Genomic DNA, 22,349 nt, shown 5'->3' on the forward strand with positions numbered 1-22,349 from the left:
CTTCATATTCTTCCATTTTTTTTTTTTGGTTGGCGATTAACGCAGATCGGAATCAGAATAGAAATAGAGTGAGTTTAACTCACCATGGAGTATGGAGTTAAGGCGAAAACATAAACAATTCATCAAGCCATTTTTACAAAAAATAAAACAAAATAATTCCTTTTTTAATTACTGAAAAATAACAAATGTTTGCGCCTTTTTTTTTTTCACGAACAAGAATAAGCTCCTCATAAGTTTAACATGGAGACTGGAGATGTTCATAAAGTAAAACATGTAAAAAAATTTAGTTATTCTTAAATTAAAGTAGTAAAATGTATATATGATAAAAGAACCATCAATTAAAATAGTACAAGTTTTTTTCCAAAGAAAATGAAAAGTTGAAAAATAAACAATTATGATTTTATAAGAAAAGTCAATATCTCGTTGAAAAAATTAAAGACAGCAAGTATCATATTTAAATTTTAGTGAATCAGTATATATTTTTAAGGAAAATTATAACTAACCAACAATATTTTTGAACAATGTGTGAACAATGTGAATTAATAGGATTAAAAGAGTAAATTAATCTTAAATTTAATTAATAGCATTAAATTAAGATGTAATATATTTTTATTTGATTAATAATTGTCCATATTGTTCAAGATGATCATTGTTTACCTAACACTCTCCTATTTTTAAATATAGAACAAATGTTGTCTCTAAGATTACCTAGCCAAAATATATTCTCCATTAGTGTAATTTACTTAGACTGATAGAATTAAGATTTGATAATTTTAACCTATATAACTCCATGTCAACTACCCAACCACTCACCATTAACCGAATTGTAAAGCCTTGGCTTAGTAGTTTACGACTTTTCACTTTTCAGAAATTGTTACTTGATAAATTTTAGTTAGGTATAAACGATTAAACGAAGAATGTGTTTATATATATATATATACAACATCTTATGATATAGGAATATACGGAATTTTAAAATTATACATATTAGAATATGGATATCAAAAGTTCAATTGGAACTAGTTTCGTTCACGTATGAAGGATATGAATAAACTCAATAAACACTTTCCTCTTCTTGCATGTGAAAAGTAATTCAGGTAAAAAATAAACGGGCAAACAATGGTTTCATGAAATAATTTACATATCAACACCCAAACGAAAAATTACATATCAGAAGGAATTGAACAAATAAGCATATTTAGTGTTGTTGAGTTGCAATCATCCAAGAATGAATCTAAGGTCCTATCAACTACCTGTTTCTTATATAAGCCTAGTATTGAAGATTAAACAAAATAGTCACATTTACTCCTCTGCCGCTGTCTCCTCCTCCTCCTCTTCCGCATCCTCTTCTTGCCCAGGCCACCAAGAAACAGGGCCCAGTCCGTCATGATCTATTGATCCCTACAAAATAGATGCCGCCATAAGTCACCTTTTCAAAAATCTGAATTGATAACCACCACCATTTTAGTTAGATAATGCACGTTTACTATGACTTTAAAAGCATCCCCACAAACTTTGTCAATATGCCATTCCCAGGGTCGGAAACTTGGTTGGTTTAATTGATCCTTAGCATAGAGCTCATACATGAAAATTCACACCCCATTTTCATCCGACAACCAAACATACCCTCTAAAGTACACATCCCCTACCACAGTTTATTTTAACATAATGACTCCAAGAAACAAATATTTTGCACAAAATTCAAAAGCCATATGTCTCAATATCTCACTCATGTAGAAAAAAGAGCTAACTTACAGTGACCAGCATAGGGGCAAAAGGCTTTGACTCTTTTGGTTGTTCAACTGGGATTGAAGGATAAGTCACATTTTGAATGCGGAACTTGATCTGCCATATTGGAAGCCAAAACTTTAACGCATATATATTGTTTCTTAAGCATACAGTTAACATTAAAGGCAAAGAAAGCTAACCATATCGCTATCATCAACAGGATATGACTGCTCCTCATATTTCCAATACCATGTTCCTTTTGTGCTGTACTTTCAAAAACAATATATTAGCACATTAATAAATCTGCATCTAATAGGATGGATTACAGTATTTAAAAAGAAGAAAGGAGTGCAAGCAAATATACTATTTGTTAAGACTAAAAATTAGGTAAGGGTAACGACACCTATTTTTTGATTCAGCCTTAAACTCATTTGGGCTGGGTAGGTGCTGTAGGGGAACATAAATGTCATCAAAGAATCCAAGTGATACTGCAACCACGAATTCAGCCTTACTAAGCATGAACAATCTTTAAGCATAGCAACATCTGACAATCATTAAATCTTTCACGATATGCAAACATTGGATGGTGTTGTTATATACACAAATAATGGGCTGCTGACGGTGTCACAAGTCACAATATAGAAATGAAAACACAAAAAATCGGCTCTGCTAGCAAGCAATTGTATGGTTATGTCATTCTTGTGGTCTTTCAAACTTTCCTTACATTATATTGACATGCTTTGAGTTTCAACTAAATTACACTTGACTCTGATTTTGCTCACAAAAAATAAGCATGGACAAAACGACAAGCAGAGACATCAAGGCAGAGCAGTAATCACATACTCTTTTTTTTGTAGTAGCAAAATATTTTATCATGAAATTCATCAATAAGAGAAGCCTTAAGACAACCTTCAAGCAACTATCTTAAACTTTTATTAAAATAAAAAAGAAAAGAAAAAGAACTCCAACCATGTAAACCCTTTGTGATCAAAAGAGTAGAAGAACTTTAAAAAAAAAAAAGAAAAAAAAAAGAAAGAAAAACTCATTATGCTGCAGCCTTCATGTAATAGATGTATGAAGCAGAACTATGCACTGATAAGCATGGCCATTATCCATCAATAACATAAAACAAAGAAGTAAAATGGAACTAAATTAATTAAGTCAAGCGAAAATTAAAATCAAGAAAGCAACTGAAATCTAAGACATACATCTTAAGCCATCAGCATCAGACGAAAGAAGCTTTGCAGTCATAATCTCCCCAACAAATGGACGAAACATAATCAAATTGAACACTACCTGCCAGGAATATCAGAAGTCAGAACAAAGTTATTGCATTGACAGCAACAATCACACACAGAATCCCTACTTCTGACGTCGAAAAATTTCAGTTTATAATACAAGAAATACGGAAATTGGAAACACAATAGCTAAAAATACACACAACCTTTTAAGTCCTCAAATATTCTCAAAGGAACATAGTGTAAAAAAATGGCATATTCACATTATTGTGCCTGGATATCATAATCTAAGCCTCAAAACTTGAACAAACAAAGTTAAAAACCATTCATGGAAAAAAAATATTAAACATAAAATCCTGCATTCAACTTCACACTGTGATCATGTTGAACTTCAAATCTCAGGACAAAGAGTCAAAAAACAGAAAAGCAAGCCGTGAGAACTTGTACCGTATAAGTTGGAGCACCATCTCCGGGGTAAATAAATCCACCCTCAATGGATTTTATATCATAGACAGATACGCAGAGGCCCAAGTTTGCAATAACCTGAAATGATTGCAGAAAACCAAAACCAATCATGGTGAAATATTATCAAATGAAGAGCACATGAGTAAAAGGGGAATGGAAAACATTAGAAGCAGAAAAACCTTATCCAAGAAAAGCTTCTCAAGTTCAGTGTGTATAGCTTCTCGAATTGGACGACTTAGCTGAGGAGCAGGCAATGGCAATGTGTGTTCAATCTTGCTAAGATAGAACATTGAGACTGAACAAATAGAAGAAAATACAAAAATTCATATGGATGAAAAAAAAGGGTGAGACTCTAGGGGAAAAAAACGTATGAAAATGAGAATTTTTCCAATTTATCATCACGGTATTAAATAAAAGTGAAAAAACAAAATTCAAAAATTACAATTCGAACAGTGAATTCACGAAACACTTGAACCATGTTAGTTGTTAAGTAAACTAACCATGTTACTTGTCAAGTAAACTAAGTTACATTTTTTAACTGATTATAGAAATTTATAAATGATGGAGGTTTCAGCAGCAGAAGAATGATTTCAGGTAAAAAACCTGAAGTGGTGACTTGGACGCTTTGATATCTTGTGGCGGAGCAGACGGCGGCAACGAAGAACTCCTACTGAAGCCAGCTGTAACGAAACCCAATTCAGCGGCGACAAAGGTTTCAGTGAAGTTTTTTTCAGATTGTGGGTTATTGGGCTTGTCTGATGGGCAAGTATTGGGTCATCATGGCCCATTAAAGCACTTGTTGTATAATAATGCATGGCCCAAGACCAAACGGAACACAAATTCATTGTATGAACATAGAATTTGGAATATACAGAAGCATGTTTCCTCCAGAGATTTGCAAGGCTACTTAAGGTTCTGAAAACTGGACTGGTCATCAAACCGCTTTAATTACTGGTTCATTAGTTCAACCGGTCCAACCAATGGTTCAACCAAAAAAATCGTTTTAAAATAAAATAATAAATTATAAAGGACCAAAGATAAGGGTACTCCAAGAACTCCTACTAGATGCAACATCATTCAACATTATCACACATTCTCACACACACAAATACAAAGTCTTAACTCAAAGAACAACCACAGCAAGTGACTTGAAAAGAAAATGTAAACACAGAACAATCACAAGCATACACAACATGTGAATATTATTATAGCAAACATAATAACAAAATAGCTCTTCTAATGCGTCTCCAAAAATATCCCAAATAAAAAAAAAAAAACTACATAATCTGATCCACTTGATTCAGAAAGTTACATATATTAGAAAAATTAAGAATCAACTAAAAGAAAAAGAAGAAGGCCTGGTTGATTCGATTCAATTGCCTGAGATGAAGAATCAAACAGGGTTGAGAAGCTGAGAGTTTAAATGTTAAACCTCAATATTCAAATAACATGACTCCATTATTGTTATTATTACACCCTTCTAATGTCACAAACTCAATATATATTATAGTCCGTTGACACTTGTGTATTCACAACTTGGCCTCATCATTCTGATTCATTCCTTAAGTAGAAGAAAAGTCCCAATCAGCTTTCGTTGAAATTTTATCCAGAGAGTTGGGGTTTTGGTTCGGAGTTCATGCCGATGATGATGACGAGAGGGATGAATCCGTGAATCAGTAACATAGGCAGTTCAAATTTTAACAAAGCTCATCACAATGATTAACAACAACAAAAAGCACTGAAAGAACAGTGAATCAGTAATATAGGCAGTGCAAATTTTAACAAAGCTCGTCACAATGATTAACAACAACAAAAAGCACTGAAGGAACAGTGAATCAGTAAGATAGGCAGTGCAAATTTAAAATTTAAAAGTTATCAATTTAAAATTTATCATCAAATACAATCAGTGAGCAAAGGCAATCAATCAAGCTCTGACTGAGCATTCTGTTCTGATTCTGTAACTGGGAAGCAACAAATTCAGCAACAAATTCAAGTTACAGCAACGAATTTAACAAATTAAATCGCAGCAACCTAGCAATTTAGCAAATTAAAACAACAGCAGCCCAACAATTTAGCAAATGATCAACTTAACAAGTTCAAGAACAGAAAATCACAGCAAAAACAAAAATAAATTAGAAGTAATAGAAGAACAACAAACAACAACACAAGAACAATTAGCAAATTAACAAGTTCACAATTACAGTTAAAATTTACCAGAAGAACACTAATGCAAGTGGAATCATCATGCTAATATGTTTTCTGCAAAGATGCTATTTGTGCAGCTAAAATTTCCTAATTACTAAGATCCAATTATTCTAATTTCACATGCAATCAACTTACTAACTACTAAGTTTCTAAAAGCTAGAAATTATAAAACCAACCAGAAATATGGTTAAAGCATTTCATCAAACATGTTGAGTGCCGTAAAATTAAAACGAAATAAGAGAATTCAAAGCTTAATATCAATGTGATAGAGAAGAGAACATAGCTATTGTAACTTCAATTCAGAAAAAAAATCCAAATCACTACCAAATCAAATAGTTACTTATTGTAATAGAAATCAGAAGTTGCAGAGTTTGAAGCAGAGCATTGGTGTTGTGTGAGTGTATTGTCTGGTGGCAGGTTTAGGGAACTTACGGCAGCGACAAAAGAGAGCAGTTCGACGGCTAGGTGGAGCCCGCGGGTTGGTCGCAGAGTTTGAAGCAGAGCAACGTGGCTTCCAGACGAACACGAATGCGAACTCGAATGGTGAACGGCGAGTGAACGCGAACGATGAACGCCGAGCGAACGTGAACGGCAAAGAACGCGAACGAAGACAACAGCTGAACGAAGATGCGAACGTGAACGGCAAATAAACGGCGACGGAAGCGCGGGTGAGCAGACAAAGACGACGGACGCCGAGCTCGATGAAGTAGCCGCGATCGGTGACAGCGAACAGGGGTTGAAGACTTGGAGCAAGAGGACAGTTAGATAGACGGACGGATGGCGAACTTTGAGTGCGATGGACGGCGGCAGTATGCTACTCCTTGCGGCGGTGGTGTAGGCTTACAGTGCTAGGGTTTTTTGTCTGGGTTTGTGTGATTTCTTTCTGAATGAAAGAAAGAGAGGGAGGATGGGAGAAAGAAACGAAGGAGCTTCCGTTTTGTGTAAACCGGCCAGAATCCGATTCGGTCTGACCGTCCGGTTCTTGGCCGGTTCAACGATTTTTTACGATTTTTTTATCTGCGTTTTACATGTTTGACCGGATCATTATTATTGTCGGTTTGCGGTTGAATCGGTCCGACCGACCGATCCGATCCGATTTTTAGAATCAGAACCCCAATCAGTGTTGTGAACAAAGAGGATAACTTATACTGGCCTGGAAGAGAAGACGGTATATATAACATAAAGCGCAGCAGAAGTAGGGAACCTACAATTAAATTGAAGCATTCAACCACCATTAGAAATTCTGCATATTATTCAAAATGAAAGCAATAATTAATAAGATCGGCAAGATAAGTGAATTGATGAGATACTGGGAGCATACGTTGAGTTCAAGAAAAATTTGTGTGATGCCTCGTCGATTATATGCAGTAAATACAGAGTTTGATATGAGCAGCTGCAAGAGGAGAGGGATACGCAAGTTTGAATGTCGGGTCGGGTTCGGTCATGGGCTTCTGTTTTCGGTCTGGGCCACGTTAGTAGCCCGGGTCCCTGACCAAAAAAACAAAAAAGATATACAATTTTTAAATTTTTGTTAAGAATAGAGATATAATATACAGACTTGTCAAAAAAAATCTAAAACTAACAAAAAGAATCAAATGGTTAGATTGCTTTCTTTATAGACAGAAAAGCCTGTAGGAAATAAAAATACTTACATAACAAATTTATGTGGTATCATATCAACCCTGAATCAACAAAAAAATTATTTAAGGATAAGTTATTTTTATCAAATGTTCTAGATTTTGCGATAATTATTTTTCTTTTTTTGACATTTTTCGTATTTTTGTCGACGCCATTTTGGTGTTTACCAAATACTAAATATTTTCCTTACAAAGCCAAAAAAATCAATAATAAAAAATTAATAAAAAAATTGTAAAAAGAGTGGGAGAAAAATAGTAAGAATAATCGATATTCAATAGCACGTTGGACGCGTGGGCACCGTGAAGAACAGGCAGCGCGCCAAACCAATGAAACCATTCCCATGCACCAAAATCTCTCTCTATAAATCACTCTCTGAACTCTCGGAATTTCTTTCATTTTCAACCGTTAGCTCCAAACTTTTCCTTCCCTTCTTTTCTCTGCTTCTGAGTTTCTGTTTTCCTTCGGTTCCTTGATCTACATTTTCCCCAAACGTAGATCAGTTTCCGAAAGGAAAATGGAGCTTCGCCGGAGACACGTCGCTGCAGCTGCCGTTGCCGCCGGCGAATCACTCAAAATCCAGAAGCACGCTGGAGACTCGTCAATCTTCCCTCTTTACCTAACCAACGCGGTTTTCTTCGGAGCCTTCTTCTCCGTCGCGTACTTTCTCCTCCACCGCTGGCGCGAGAAGATCCGTACATCGACCCCGCTTCATGTCATAACCGCTGATGAATCCGCTGCAATTGCTTTACTCGTTGCATCTGCCGTGTATCTCTTCAGGTTCTTCGGCATCGGTCTCTCACGCGCTTCCGTTGACGATGATCTCTCTGACGAAGAGATAATCGCCAAGGAGGACGGCCGGACGCCGGGGCCGTGTCCTGCTGCCCTCTCAGAAGAGACGGCTGTAATTCCCTCACCAATTCCGGCTAAAGTCTTGTTTATGACTGATTCGGATTCATGTAAGTTGTCCTTTTTTTCTTTACTTCTTAATTTTATAAAACTAGGGAGGAAAAATCAAAAAACCATTTCAACGCTGAAATAAGATTTGTTTCAATGAGAAATTTTGTCGTGGTATTACTTTTAGTTATGGATGTATAAATGAATTTTACTCGTTTTGTGCGTACAATTCTCCTTTTATGTTGACAAATTCTGGACTTCTGGTAATTAAGTCATGGTTTATAATTTTGATTATGTAGCATTGCTCTAATTTAATATTTGATTTTATGTTGCAGTGTCAACGGAAGACGAGGAGATCATCCAGGCTGTGGTTTCAGGCTCTGTGCCATCATATTCCCTGGAATCAAAGCTTGGAGACTGTCGCCGGGCGGCGGTTGTTCGGCGCGAGGCTGTTCAGAGGTTGACAGGGAGGTCATTGGAGGGTTTGCCAGTGGGAGGATTTGATTATGAGTCAATATTGGGGCAATGCTGTGAAATGCCAATAGGGTTTGTGCAGATTCCAGTAGGTGTGGCAGGTCCATTGTTGCTTGATGGGAGAGAGTATACTGTGCCAATGGCAACCACAGAAGGGTGCCTTGTTGCCAGTACCAACAGAGGCTGCAAGGCCATCTATGCCTCAGGCGGGGCTACCTCCGTACTCATGAGGGATGGTATGACAAGAGCACCGGTGGTTCGGTTTGCCACCGCCAAGAGGGCTGCACAGCTCAAGTTCTACTTGGAGGATCCTCTCAACTTTGAGTCTATAGCTGTAGTTTTCAACAAGTAATTTTTCTTATCTCATCCTCTTATTGTTCTTAGCAATCCATTTTCAAGTAATTGTTCTTATCTCAGTCTCTTATTGTTCTGCATAGTCCAATTTTTTGTTTCATTGGTAATTATGGCAAATATTTGATGCTTTCCTTCTTTAGTAATAATTGAACCGGAGATTGAATCGGTATGTTAGCAATGTTTTTGGCTTGTTGTTAATGTTAAGCTGATGTTGAATTTGAAAGCGTCTAAATATAATATATGGCTATTATATGATTCAATCGGTTCAGAAGATGCTTTCTGTCGGGTTTCTAAGAGTTGAGTATTTCATATTTGTTATGTGAAGATTAGGGAAATGGTGCAAAGAACTTAATATTTTGTTTTGAAGTTTGAGAACTGACAAAAAATATTAGTTGCAGGTCAAGTTGGTGTAAAATTTAGATATTGATAAATGCTTTTGCTTAAATCTAATCTTTGTGTTCACATTTTTTAATGTAAGTTTGTATCTAAGATGATCATGGAATTACCTATGTGGAGCTTTTACCAATTGTTATAAAGGATGGCAAGCTGAAAGTAACAATGAAACTGTTCTTGGTTTATTAATGCTTAATGGGTATGTGCAGGTCAAGCAGGTTTGCTAGGTTACAGAATATTCAGCCTAATATTGCTGGCAAGAATTTGTACATTAGATTTCGTTGCAGCACTGGAGACGCCATGGGGATGAACATGGTTTCCAAAGGTGTCCAAAACGTCCTTGATTTCCTTCAAAGTGACTTCCCGGACATGGAAGTTATTGGAATCTCTGGTAAACATGACCTTTATGTGTTTTTCACCCCTCACTTGCAAACCTACACCGTACTATGTCACAGTTAAACTAGTTGCTAACTTGCCGTGTACCCTGATGCTTGCACCAGGAAATTTCTGCTCGGACAAGAAGGCTGCTGCTGTCAACTGGATTGAAGGTCGCGGTAAGTCTGTGGTCTGCGAGGCTATCATTAAGGAAGAGGTGATAAAGAAGGTGTTGAAAACTAGTGTGGAGTCCCTAGTAGAGCTTAACGTGCTTAAAAACCTTACCGGATCAGCAATAGCTGGTGCTCTTGGCGGGTTCAATGCCCATGCTAGCAACATTGTCTCTGCTATCTACCTAGCCACTGGTCAGGATCCTGCTCAGAATGTGGAGAGTTCCCACTGCATCACCATGATGGAACCAGTGAACAATGGCAAGGACCTTCACATATCTGTCACCATGCCTTCCATTGAGGTACAATCAATTCTAAGGTCTTAAATCAGGGTCTCTTAGAATATCTTTTTCTAATATTCTTCAATGGAAAAATCCATCATTTTTTATAATTCTATTGAATACAAGTTATAGTACCATTTGGCACATTTGATCTTTCCTTGCATATATCAGTTATATAATTTTCTCTTAAGGTACGAGAAGATCAGACTTCCTTTGTGTCTGATCTATATTTTGTCTCATGATTCAGGTGGGTACTGTTGGAGGGGGCACACAACTTGCTTCTCAGTCAGCTTGCCTCAATTTACTTGGAGTCAAGGGCGCCAGTAAAGAAACCCCCGGTGCAAATGCTAGGCTACTGGCCGCCATAGTAGCAGGTTCAGTCCTCGCCGGAGAGCTTTCACTCATGTCTGCAATCGCAGCTGGGCAGCTTGTTAAGAGCCACATGAAATACAACAGATCAAGCAGAAATATCACAAATGTTGTATCATGACATGACACCAATGACAGCAGATTAGTTTTGAAAAATAATAACCGCCCAAGCATCTAATATTGGCCCAAAAAAAGTAGCTAGGTAAGATTCAAAGGGCTACTTTCTGTTGATAAATAAAAAGTCATGGACAACTAGTCTCCAAGATAATGTGGTAAGACACAAATAGAGAAAAAGAACACAGGCTGCATTAGATTCAAATGAGTGTGTGCTCCATGTGATGTCTTGTCTCATTTTTTTGAGGCTGTACGGAGAAAGGAGACTTCAATCAATGGGTGGAGGATAAAACAAAGAAGCAGCTACACCTTTGGCATTAGTTTTAATTCTTTTTTTCTTCAAGTAATTTATTTCTGTGTTGGGTGCTGTTCTCTAGTTTTAAGCTACTGCCTTAAAGTTGTGATAATTTAGTCTTCAGTACGTTGTAATCTCATCTTTTTATTTGTAAACTTAGCAAGAACTGCCGCAGAATACAGAATATTATTAGCCTGATAGAGATTGGTCTAACTGTGATTGCTGGTGAAATTTATGCATCAATTATTTAATTCTATTTTCTATCGGATAGTGTTTGCATCGGGAAATTCAAATTATGTTTAAGGTCATGTTTTCACATTAGTATAGACTTATGGTGGAAGATTTAGATCAATTACATCAACTTATTTCATAAATAATAGAAAATCAAATTAGGTCTTATGTATTATTTGTTTGATTGCTTGTGAAATTTATGTATCAATTATTTAATACTATCGGATAGTGTTTGCATCGACAAATTCAGATTATGTTTGAGGACATGTTTTCACATCAGTATAATAGAAAATCAAATTAGGTCTTATAGATTACTTGACTGTTTTTCCAAAAATAAACAACTAAATTTAGTAGAATTATGCCGCCGTCTGTGGGAATCAAACCCACGACCACGTGGTTAAAAGCCACGCGCTCTACCAGCTGAGCTAAGACGGCAATTAATTTAAAATTAAGTTTAAATATTAATTACATGTAAGATTAAATTTTTTTTCCACCTGCTCCAATTTGAAAAAGCGCTGTCAAACTAAACCAAAATATTTTTGGATCTGACGATTTGTAGTGATTAGCAACAGAAACCAACCCCAAATCTCCAGAAGTAATTAATTTTCATTTACTATTATATAATTATTTTATTTATATCATTATATGTCAACACTTATTCGGATGTAAAGATAATTATAATGTGGAGACTTTAGCTGAATTTGTCACTTCTTTTATCTTTTCTGGTTTTTTTAGTTCTTCCCTGTACCCAAAAAAGAAAATCACGACTGAACTCAAGTGACGAGTCCTCTACCAGTCTGGATGCACATCCTTAAATAAAGACACCTAACACTATCATTAAGTAGTTCGATAATCCAACTACACAGTAAGAGGATGCTTCTTACACGTCTTATATGATATATGAGTAAAAATATAATATACACAAAAGATTATATAACAAGAAATTATAATGTGATGTATGTATAAATTATACTATCTTCTTAGCATAACCAGTCAAAGTATTAATGTGATGAGTGCAATCGTCTAATCTAGAAAAGTGATAGGCATAAAGTCTTGTATGTCTTAGTTTGACACATCTAATAACAATTTGGAAAGCAATGCCTATTGATGAGCTAATCTGATCTCTAATTTTGAAAAGTGATGGGTAAAAACTTAGGCTAGTTTATTTAATATAAGAGGCTCTATCTCTGTAATAATAAACGTGAATAAACAGGTCAATTTCGTAGGCACGATACAGTAATGCTTACATTCTTCATGTATTATCAGAAGTCTCTGTTTCTAATTCTATGATAGAAATTAATTAAAAATATATATTCGTAAAAATAATAAATGAAAATTGTATAACTGTAATCTTCGAACCTACCATTGTTTAGATTATTAATTAATGAATCCAATCTATATAAATAAATAGATGACGAAACGGACTGATAACTATATATAATATATATAGTCTGGTGCAAATGAAAGTCGTGGTACTAATAAATATGCATGGCTCTGCTAATAAAGAGAGCACGTGTTTGATGTTTATTTGGTTTGGAAGAAATTAAACTACCAATATTATTATTTGATCATAAAGGACAATTAATATATTACCAATCTATGACTCACCACCTTCAATATCGAAGCTAGGTTTCTTGCATCAAGATGGGGTCGCCTGTTATGTCAATTCTCATTATACATGAAAAAGCACTTATTACTGTATGAATTTTAAATATGGATAAATTCTTATTGAATGCTCTGAACTAAAAAGGGTTCGATCTTGTTATGTTTCAATGTCAAGAAGAAGATAATGATGAATAATGTGCTGTCACAATGGCAGTTACATAATTATCACTGTTTTATTAATTAGAAGGACGGATCTTGGAATAGGAATATTATTATGGAATGCTGAAATTGTATGTATGTAGTCTTTTACTCTTTTACCCTGAAAAACCAAACCGATAAAACCATGCAAGAAAGTCACCTCAACTGATAGTAGAATTACTGATTAGTGATTTACTCTGTCTCATTCAGTTATATTAGCGTAATGACTTTTATATTATATATCATAGCTAGTTATGTTTTAATTTTTTAAACTTTTTATTTATTTGAAATATTATAAAGGTCTACTATGCTGATATGATTGACTAATATATTTTTTTAAATATTTATTTTAAGGTGAATTTTATGATATTCTTTTTAAAATAAAGGGTAAATTACCCCTTGTGATATATACCTATAATCCGTGATGATAGAAGTCATAAAGACATTTGAAAATATTCTTTAGATTCTCAAGTCGTAAACACAGTTAAAGAAATTGTTGTTGATGATGTCAAATACAAGTTTTAAGGGATGGTAAATTTGGATCCTCGTGAGGTTAAAGATATTGTCGTCGATGAGGTGGAGATCAAGTCGAATTCAATTGCAGACAATAGGATTTGCAAGACGAGGTGACAATTATGCACAAGAATTTAATCACTTTCAGGAGACAAAAGTTTTGTGGATAGTGAACTCTAAGGATGTTATCATCATACAGAAGAGGATGGAGGAGGCGTAGTGGGTGTACGCTGAGGTTGGGAAGGAGTTGCGCCTATGTAGCAGAGATTCTCTGTACTTCGGTAGCACAAATGTTGTCACACGTGTAACAAGCTGAATACGTACTTGCACCCTGTTGATGGATTTGTGAGTTCATTGCAAAAAAATTTTTCAATGGTGACAGCCACCACCACTACCATAGACCGGTGGTGTTAAACTAAATTTAAATAATCACAAAAGAAAAAAAGAAAAATAGAGAATATATACTTAATTGTTATAGTTAACATTTAACTTAATTGTAATTATAAACACTGTATATATCACAAGGAATAATTTACCCTTTATTTTAGAGAAGGTATAATAGCATTCACCTTATTTCAATGCTAGTGTAATAATTCTTTATACTTTATCCTTTTTATTTATGAGATATCAAATATATATTTTCGTCTCTTATAACACTTAAATAATCGTTGATTTAATCCATTTTAAAATATTGTTATTAATTTTAACTAGATCAATGTTAATTTCAATGATTTCTTAATGAAATTTCGTTTTGGAAAAATACCTTTAGTAAAATTTTTCATTTTTCCTTTATTATGCAGTTTACCAAAATTTTATGAGTTTTGCATTAAAAGATATTTTCATAGAACACAAATTTACTAATGAATTATACATTAATAAAATATATTTTTTATTATTATTAAAAATTTTTAGTAAACATAATAAACAAATTATTTATTGAAGGATATTTTTGTAAAATAAAATTTAAGTAATAAAAATTTAAAAATAACATTATCCTAGTTAGAATTAATCAATTAACAATATAAACAAGTTAAGAGATTGTTTAAATGTTATAAATGAAGAGTGTTACTCTGGAAGAAGTTAAGTCGACTATTTTCAGTATGCATTCTTTTAAGGCGTCGGACCCTGATGGATTCTAGGCTTTCTTCTTTAAAAAATACTGAGAGATTGTTGGTTTTGATGTTTGGACTTTGGTTCGTCATGCATTTTCTGGTTTGGATATGGATCCAAGGATGATGGAAACTCTTGTGGTTCTTATTCCGAAGGTAGAAAACCCGATTTCCATGAAAGATTTCCGACTTATTAGTCTCTGTAATGTGGTTTACAAAGTTATAACAAAGGTCCTGGTCAATAGACTTCGTCCCCATCTCAAAGAGATTGTTGGGCCTCTTCAAGGAGGGTTTATCCCGGGAAGAGAAACTCCAGACAACATCATTGTAGCACAAGAGGTTCTCCATTTCATGAAGAAGACAAAGTCAAAAAAAGGCACCCTGGCCTTTAAGATTGATCGGGAGAAAGCGTACGATAGAGTGGATTGGGGATTTTTGAAACAAACCCTTATGAGTTTTGGCTTTCTTTCTCCGACAGTCAATTTGATTATGCGTTGTGTTACTGCTTCCTCCCTGTCTATCCGCTGGAATGGGGATAGATTAAATAGCTTCACTCCGAGCAGGGGTCTTAGGCAAGGAGATCCTATATCATCGTATCTGTTTGTGTTGTGTATGGAGAGATTGTCCTGTTTTATTAATCAACAAGTTGATAAGGGCTTGTGGAAGCCGGTTGCGGTTTCTAGAGGGGGTCCAAAAATTTTTCATTTGATGTTTGTCGATGATTTGCTTCTTTTCTGTAAAGCCGAAAAATAGCAAGTTCAAATTGTAATGGTAACTTTAGAAAATTTCTGCAAAGCCTTTGGGATGAAGGTTAATGTGGAGAAATCTAAAGCGCTATGCTCCAGGAATGTTTCAGCAACAAGAAAAGAGATTTTCATCGAAGTGTCCTCCATCATATTCGTTCAGAACTTGGGCAAGTATTTAGGGGTGAACCTTAATCACTCTCGGCCCTCGGGTGACACACGCAACTTTCAACGATGTTCTAGACAAGATTCGGGGAAGGCTAGCCAGCTGAAAAGGGAGATTGCTTAATAAGGCGGGCAGACTCTGTTTGCTCAACTCGATAGTGACTGCGATTCCTACTTACCGCATGCAGGTATCTCTCTTCCCTAGAAGGATAACTAATAAGATAGAATCCATGATGCGAAACTTTCTATGGAAGGGTCAAGCTGATGGTAGAGGTCTGAATCTAGTTAACTGGAAAGTGTTAATCATCCCTAAGAAGTTTGGAGGTCTGGAAATTAGAGATCCATTTTGTGCTAATATTGCTCTTCTTGGAAAGCTAGTTTGGCAACTTTTTCACCATCCTGACAAGTTATGGGTTCAACTGTTGACGGAGAAGTACCATTCTCCTAAGGATGATTGTTTCAGTCGGTCTTGAGGAAGGGGATCTTATGTTTGGAAGAGTATATGTCGAGCTTGGGATATCTGAAGGAAAGTCTTATTTGGTGCATTGAGGATTTGGAACAGAATTTTTGGTTTTCTAAATGGAGAAGAGAGGGGTGATTGTGTCAGGAGATGGATTATGTTCACATTTCTGAGTCGAATCTCAGGATCTTGAATCTTTGGTCATCTGGACAGTGGAACCTTGAGAATATCTATTCTTCTCTGCATCAGTCTCTATAGAGCAACATTAACTCTTACAACCCGGATGTTCAAGCTGGTTCAGAGGTCGGTTGGTGTTGGACTGGTGCGTCTTCAAAGGTTTATGATGCTCGTAGTGGTTATTTGTGGCTTAGTAAGAAGATGTTTAGTTGGGAGGGTAGGGATAATTGGCTTTGGCTTTGGCGTCAACGTATTCCGGAAAAGCACAAATTTTTGGCCTGGCTATGTCTTCGAGAGGCTCTTTCTACTGCTGCATTTCGTTTTAGGAGGGACATTTCGCATACGGATAGCTGTCCACAATGTTTCTCAGGTCAGGAATCGGTTTTACATTGTATTCGAGATTGTCCAAAAGCCCAACTAGTTTGGCAAGCTTAAGAGATCTCCAATCTACTAGTGGATTTGATGAGTTGGTTCTTACATAATAGCGAACAACGTCCCTTTAGATTCTTTTCTGGTCTCTGGTGGATTTGGCGTTCGAGGAATAACGAGATCTTTTATCCTCGGACCACAGACAAGGTGATTGGTATGGCTTTGTCATTGGAAAAAGAGCTCCGAAATATTTTTGAGTTGCAACGATTGTCTATCCCCTCCACCATTAGTGGCTCTTGGATTCCCCCTCAGTGGTACCTTTAAGATTAATTGTGATGCTAGCTATCCTGGCAATGGTGCTCAAGTTGGTTTTGCTTGTGTTAGCAGAGATTAGAAGGGAAGGTGGCAATGAGGCTATTTGGGAATAATTGAGAGTCGTAGCATTTTGCAAGGAGAGTTGTTTGCTATTTGGAGAGGCTTTCTTTTAGTATGGGACTCGAGACATTATATGTGAGACAGTGGAGGCTTTTACTATTGTCAATAATTGACAGGATTGCTCTAGGTTTATTGATCATTTGGTATTCAAAATCCGAGATATTATGTATTGAAAATGGCGTGTTAATCTCCGGTTGATCTTGAAAGATGCAAATACAGTAGCAGACATCATGACAAAGATTGCAATGAGGACCCTTTCTCCCCAAGTGGAACTTCTATTGCCTTGAAAGGAGTTTGAGAGTAGTATTCAGCGGGACTACCTTTCTTAAGCAGTTTTTTGTTTATTTTTTTTTTTAGTTGTTGGTTTTTTTCTCTTTTAAGCCACCAAAAAATTAAGTCACCAAAAAATAAAGAGTGTACATTGAAAAGGAAATAGTATTTTAGCATCTTACAGAGAGAGAAAAGTGACGTTTTCTCTTGAAATAAAATAGACCGGTCAATAATAACCAACATAAATATTTTTGCCATCATAGTTAGGGAGTCTAGAAGAGATGCATCCATAAACGTGAATATGTGTATGCTGTTGTGCTTCAATTCTGCAAATCAAATGCTGAATAGTGTAATTTACATATAAAGTAAACATTCTTTTTTTTCTCTTTCCTAGGTGAAAGTAAACATTTATTATCATGAATCATCCCCACTTCATAGTCAACTACTCGTATCTTCATGTGTACCAATCTCTTGCAAGTAATGCTCTGCATCCAGTGCTGCCATACATCCTGCACCAACAATATTTCCATTAGCATCTGGGAAAAAAAGCTTTGCATATAGATCTTATTCTAATTGATTATGATTTATTGTTGATACATCTGATAATGATAAACAATAAAGATCACATTGGGTTTGGCAAAATTTCTAACATAGAAAGTTAATTGCAAAACAGAACAGTTTTAAGTTTTCAATTTATTTATTTCTTAAAAACTTCTATCATGATTCCTGAGTGACCCTAACAAGTTTCCAGGTACTTGTTAGCCAAACACATTCATTTTGAATTACTTTAAGCTCCTAAAATTTGAACGCAAATATAAAAACAATGGTGATTCCAAAATCTTATAGTGCATCCCCTGCAAATGTGTGTATATAAGCACATCAATATGCACTCAAGGGTTTACAAGTTTTATCATAACCAAAGGCCATTGGCAGGTCATCTTTGACAATTTTGTTTTGGTACAAAAAGATTAGATCAAAAGTCAAAACTCCCATAACCTATCATTGATGAATTTTAACGGGTCATAATACTACAGCCAAACCAACTCTCACTGAATGCATTCTATACCAAATCTTAATAACAGCAACAGAATAAATCAGAGTAATATAAGCAAAGACAGCTAACATTAAAATAAATTTAAAAAAAAAAAAAACATATGAACAGACATACATGAATGATTGAAAAAGGGCAGCCCGATGCACAGGCATCTCGCGTTAACGCAGGGTCCGGGGAAGGGCTACACCTAAAGGGTATAATGTACGCAGCCTAATCTGATGAGCATTAAATCTACATACCAGCATATGGGCTTGGAGAAATTGAAAAGTAACCTATATCTACTAGTAAATGGTATAAGAATAAGAATGAAGGAAGAAGAAAATGCAGGCATACAGCCTTAGTCAGAGATTTATGGTATTATAATTGTCTAACATGTCAGAACGGGGAACAAACATGTACTAGTAAATAGGAAACTGCCTGCCCCAAGAGCAGTCCTTGAAGGACAGAAGACAGATACCAAAACATCCAGGGCAGCACAGGTTCATGGATCATGGATACTTTATTTTCTTTTGTTTATGTCATTTGATATTACTTCTTTACATTATGGAAAATCCCTTAACATCTCATTTCCTTGTATTTTCATCTCTTGTATGAACATCTATTATTAAAAAAAGGAGGTCAGAGCCAAGCATCCGAATCATTATCCATTTTGAGCTTCAATTGTTAGAAACATTTTCCTTTATATGGATAGGAATCGGATTCAGCCTCTAAATCAAGGTATGACTTGCAAATAGACATAACTTTGAAAACACAAGAACTTCCTTTTCCATGATTTTTAAGTTCTGAGAGAACTCTATTTTATCTTAAGAAAGTTGATGACTCTATCTCTTACAATTACAGCTAAAATGGCAGCAGTAAAGGATGATCAAAATTGTTCAAAACAAAGTATATGAATGGATACCCTAAAAAAATGAGGAAACTTCGCTTCAAAACCTTACCTATTAAATCAATTTATCACATGAATTTATAATGATCATAAAACACCTTGCATAGCTCAGAATCTAAAATCACTGTGAAACCTGTTTAGTAAAATCCAATCCATTTCAACATGGCTTTCAAAACACTAAATTTAAAACCAGGGCATTATTCACGTGAAGCTACAATAATCACAAAACCTGGTCAAAACAATCAAATCCAGTTAGTTCCATTTCAAAGAACATAGCCAGAAAAACAAGGAATTACCGGTTCCAGCGGCTGTAACGGCTTGCCTATACTTCTTGTCCTGGACATCGCCGGCCGCAAACACACCCTTAACACTGGTCATTGTAGTCCCTGGCTTGGTCACAATGTAACCATCAGGATCCAGCTCAAGCTGGCCATTCAAGAACTTTGTTGCAGGCTCATGCCCAATTGCAAAGAACAACCCATTCACCTTCAAATCAAACACATCATCGTTCACTACATTCTTCACCTTGATTCCGCCAAGAACCCTGCCACCACTTTTTTCATCACCATAGGCACCAACCACCTCTGAATTCCACAAAACCTCAATTTTAGGGTTTTTCAAAACCCTACCCTGCATGATCTTAGAAGCTCTAAAATTGTCCCTTCTATGGATTATATACACTTTGGAACCAAATTTGGTGAGGAAATTAGCTTCCTCCATGGCTGAATCGCCGCCGCCAATAACCGCCAGCGGCCGGTTCCGGAATATTGGCGCCGCTCCATCGCAGACCGCGCACGCTGATATCCCGCGGTTCCAGAATCCGCCAGGACCATCGCCAGCGCCGTCGAAGGACAGCCGCCTCGCGACGGCGCCGGTGGCGACAATGACGGCGTCAGCTAGAACGGTTCTGGAATCGGTGAAAATCCTAAACGGACGCTTTGAGAAATCAACCTTGGAAACCGTCTCAGTGATGATCTCAGCGCCGAATCGGAGAGACTGCCGGCGGCAGCGGTCCATGAGGTCAGAGCCGGAGACACCATCCGGAAATCCGGGAAAGTTCTCGACGTCGGTAGTTGTTGTGAGCTGGCCGCCGGGAGCGACGCCATTGGCCATCCATCCTTCGAAGAGAACAGGCCGGAGCTCAGCTCGCGCGGCGTAGATTGCGGCGGTGTGCGCCGCCGGGCCACTTCCGATGATGCAGAGCTTCCTTCTCTGGTCGTCGTCGGTTGAAGAGTCGACGGGGAAGGAAGAAGTGGAGGAAGGAGAATCGGAGGTGGTGGTGGTAGTGTAAGTGGAGGAAGTGTCGGCGGAGGAGGAAGTGGAGGATGAGGCTCCGGCGGCGGAAACAGCGGCGGACGAGGCGAGCCCGATACCGATGAGGTTGCGGGCTTTAGTAAAGAGCTTGTTTGGGCAGAACCTCATTTTTTGGCCCTGTTAGATTGCGGCCGTTTCTTTTTGGCGAATCGCGTTTCGTTTTGAGGTTTCTTTTCCTTTCCTTTTTTTAGGTATTATTCTCTTATTAGTTATTAGTATCGATTGTATTTTAGGTGCTGCTTCTTCTTCAATGAAGGTTTTGAGAAGAAGATGAAGCAGCAAAACAAGAATACGCATTGTGAAGGGAAGGAATGTGCTTAGCTTGTTCGTTCTAGTTCAGCATCATCTCATGCTTAGGGAAACAATACAAGCATCACTCGTGTTAACACACAATTCAATCTAGATGCTAATTCAAAACTTTATGCATGCATGCATGGTTGTTACTTAGAATATGGAAGAACGAAGAACATTACTTCTCTAATTTACAGTGGTTTTTTAAGAGAATAACAAGTACAATAGCAATTCAAGAATTCGCCAGAGAATTCAAAGCTCGCCACCAAAAAATATAACAAAATAAATCAAAGACACCAAGAGATTGATTATTTTTTAAGTTTAATTACTCTGTTAGTTCTTATAATTTCGTGAAATTTTTAATTAAATTCTTATGTTTTTTTTCTTTTTAATTGAGTCTTTATAATAAATTTTTTTTTAATTAAGTTCTTTTTAGTAGTAATTGACTTAATTGTATAGGAACCCAACTAAAAAAAATTAGTATAAAAACCTAAATAAAAAGAAAAAAAGTATAGGGACTCAATTAAAAAAAATTTGATACAAAGACTCAACTAAAAAAAACATATAAAGACCTAATTAAAAATTTTGCGAAACTACAAAATCAACAGACTAATTAAACTTATTTTTTATCTTTGTTTTGTCACAGCAGCCATGGTTGTGGCGCTACCCAATATTTATTTATTTATTAGCTGAAGATTACAGCTAAGCATTATTAGCAGATGACTAATCAACATCAAGGGTGAATTCAGTAGGGTTAATAGCTACTAGATAGGCTTCTATCATATAGTAATGATTCACTTTCATAATTATTTAATCAAATTATTATTAGGAAAATTGTCAATGTCCTTAAGAAATAAGATAGGTTAAAACATGAATACTGCACATATACATTTATATACAAATTAAAGTACTTCTACATTATCCTTGTTTATATATCAATAAAAATGAGTTGCATTATATTTCTTATGTACTAAATAAAGGTGAGATAGACAAGGATTAAAATGTTTTAAAATAAAAAATTTAATAAAATAATAAAATAAGAATGTAATCATCATCCTTAAATTATAATATTAAAGCTTACATGTAATAAAAATTATTAACTCAGCTGTGATTAACTTCTTATTTTATTATTTTATGATTATTATATTTACTTTAAAAAAAAAATTTATATGGAAAAAATATTTTGACAATCAGATTAGAGACTATACGTATATGATTGCTTTATATTTCGGGAGATAAAACATAAAAGTTCATATAGTAATTTTAGAGAATAAAAACTTAATCTTAGAATAAATTATTGTATTAAACTAAATTAATTCGAATTATACCCTATACAATATATAACACATCAATCCGAATAGTAAAACTTTAATTGTTTTAAAAAAATGATAGGAAGGAAACAAAACATAAATAATAAACTGAAGGATGTATACCGACCCGGCTCTTTGTTCTTGTTTATCACCACTACTATGTAGATTGTGACCCCTTTAATTTCCAATGTCAACAATAAATCAATAATATTTTCCTTTAGGCGGC

General features: G+C 35.8%; 3 protein-coding genes and 1 non-coding gene across 7 annotated transcripts; 1 reads left to right on the top strand and 3 right to left on the bottom strand.

Annotated features, from left to right (window-relative positions):
- Positions 1–1,049: 1,049 nt before the first annotated feature.
- On the bottom strand, positions 1,050–6,987 carry LOC107475699 (uncharacterized). 4 transcript variants are annotated; one of them, XM_052254452.1, is made up of 9 exons: positions 6,958–6,987; positions 6,069–6,840; positions 3,611–3,726; positions 3,414–3,509; positions 2,937–3,024; positions 2,132–2,216; positions 1,929–1,992; positions 1,756–1,845; positions 1,050–1,401 (listed from the first exon to the last, which is right to left on the bottom strand). In XM_052254452.1, exons 3-9 carry the CDS (start codon positions 3,719–3,721, stop codon positions 1,303–1,305), a joined length of 633 nt encoding a protein of 210 aa, XP_052110412.1. In that variant the 5' UTR covers positions 3,722–3,726; positions 6,069–6,840; positions 6,958–6,987; the 3' UTR covers positions 1,050–1,302. The 4 variants fall into 4 exon arrangements, with proteins under 4 accessions (XP_052110412.1, XP_015950846.1, XP_052110415.1 ...); XM_016095360.3 differs by lacking the exon at positions 6,958–6,987 and adding an exon at positions 4,035–4,111 and having other exon boundaries at positions 6,069–6,931; XM_052254455.1 differs by lacking the exon at positions 6,958–6,987 and having other exon boundaries at positions 1,050–1,441; positions 6,069–6,936.
- Positions 6,988–7,579: 592 nt separating this feature from the next.
- On the top strand, positions 7,580–11,259 carry LOC107475678 (3-hydroxy-3-methylglutaryl-coenzyme A reductase 3). The gene is made up of 5 exons (XM_016095341.3): positions 7,580–8,230; positions 8,504–8,990; positions 9,599–9,780; positions 9,890–10,236; positions 10,463–11,259. Exons 1-5 carry the CDS (start codon positions 7,789–7,791, stop codon positions 10,703–10,705), a joined length of 1,701 nt encoding a protein of 566 aa, XP_015950827.1. The 5' UTR covers positions 7,580–7,788; the 3' UTR covers positions 10,706–11,259.
- Positions 11,260–11,586: 327 nt separating this feature from the next.
- TRNAK-UUU (transfer RNA lysine (anticodon UUU)) lies at positions 11,587–11,659 on the bottom strand. Its single transcript has one exon. It is a non-coding gene; the product is annotated as a tRNA-Lys (tRNA).
- Positions 11,660–17,447: 5,788 nt separating this feature from the next.
- LOC127744843 (thioredoxin reductase NTRB) lies at positions 17,448–20,862 on the bottom strand. The gene is made up of 2 exons (XM_052257542.1): positions 19,505–20,862; positions 17,448–17,777 (listed from the first exon to the last, which is right to left on the bottom strand). Exons 1-2 carry the CDS (start codon positions 20,628–20,630, stop codon positions 17,707–17,709), a joined length of 1,197 nt encoding a protein of 398 aa, XP_052113502.1. The 5' UTR covers positions 20,631–20,862; the 3' UTR covers positions 17,448–17,706.
- Positions 20,863–22,349: the final 1,487 nt, after the last annotated feature.

Source organism: Arachis duranensis, chromosome 1, assembly GCF_000817695.3.
Source record: "Arachis duranensis cultivar V14167 chromosome 1, aradu.V14167.gnm2.J7QH, whole genome shotgun sequence".
Taxonomy (NCBI): Eukaryota; Viridiplantae; Streptophyta; class Magnoliopsida; order Fabales; family Fabaceae; genus Arachis; species Arachis duranensis.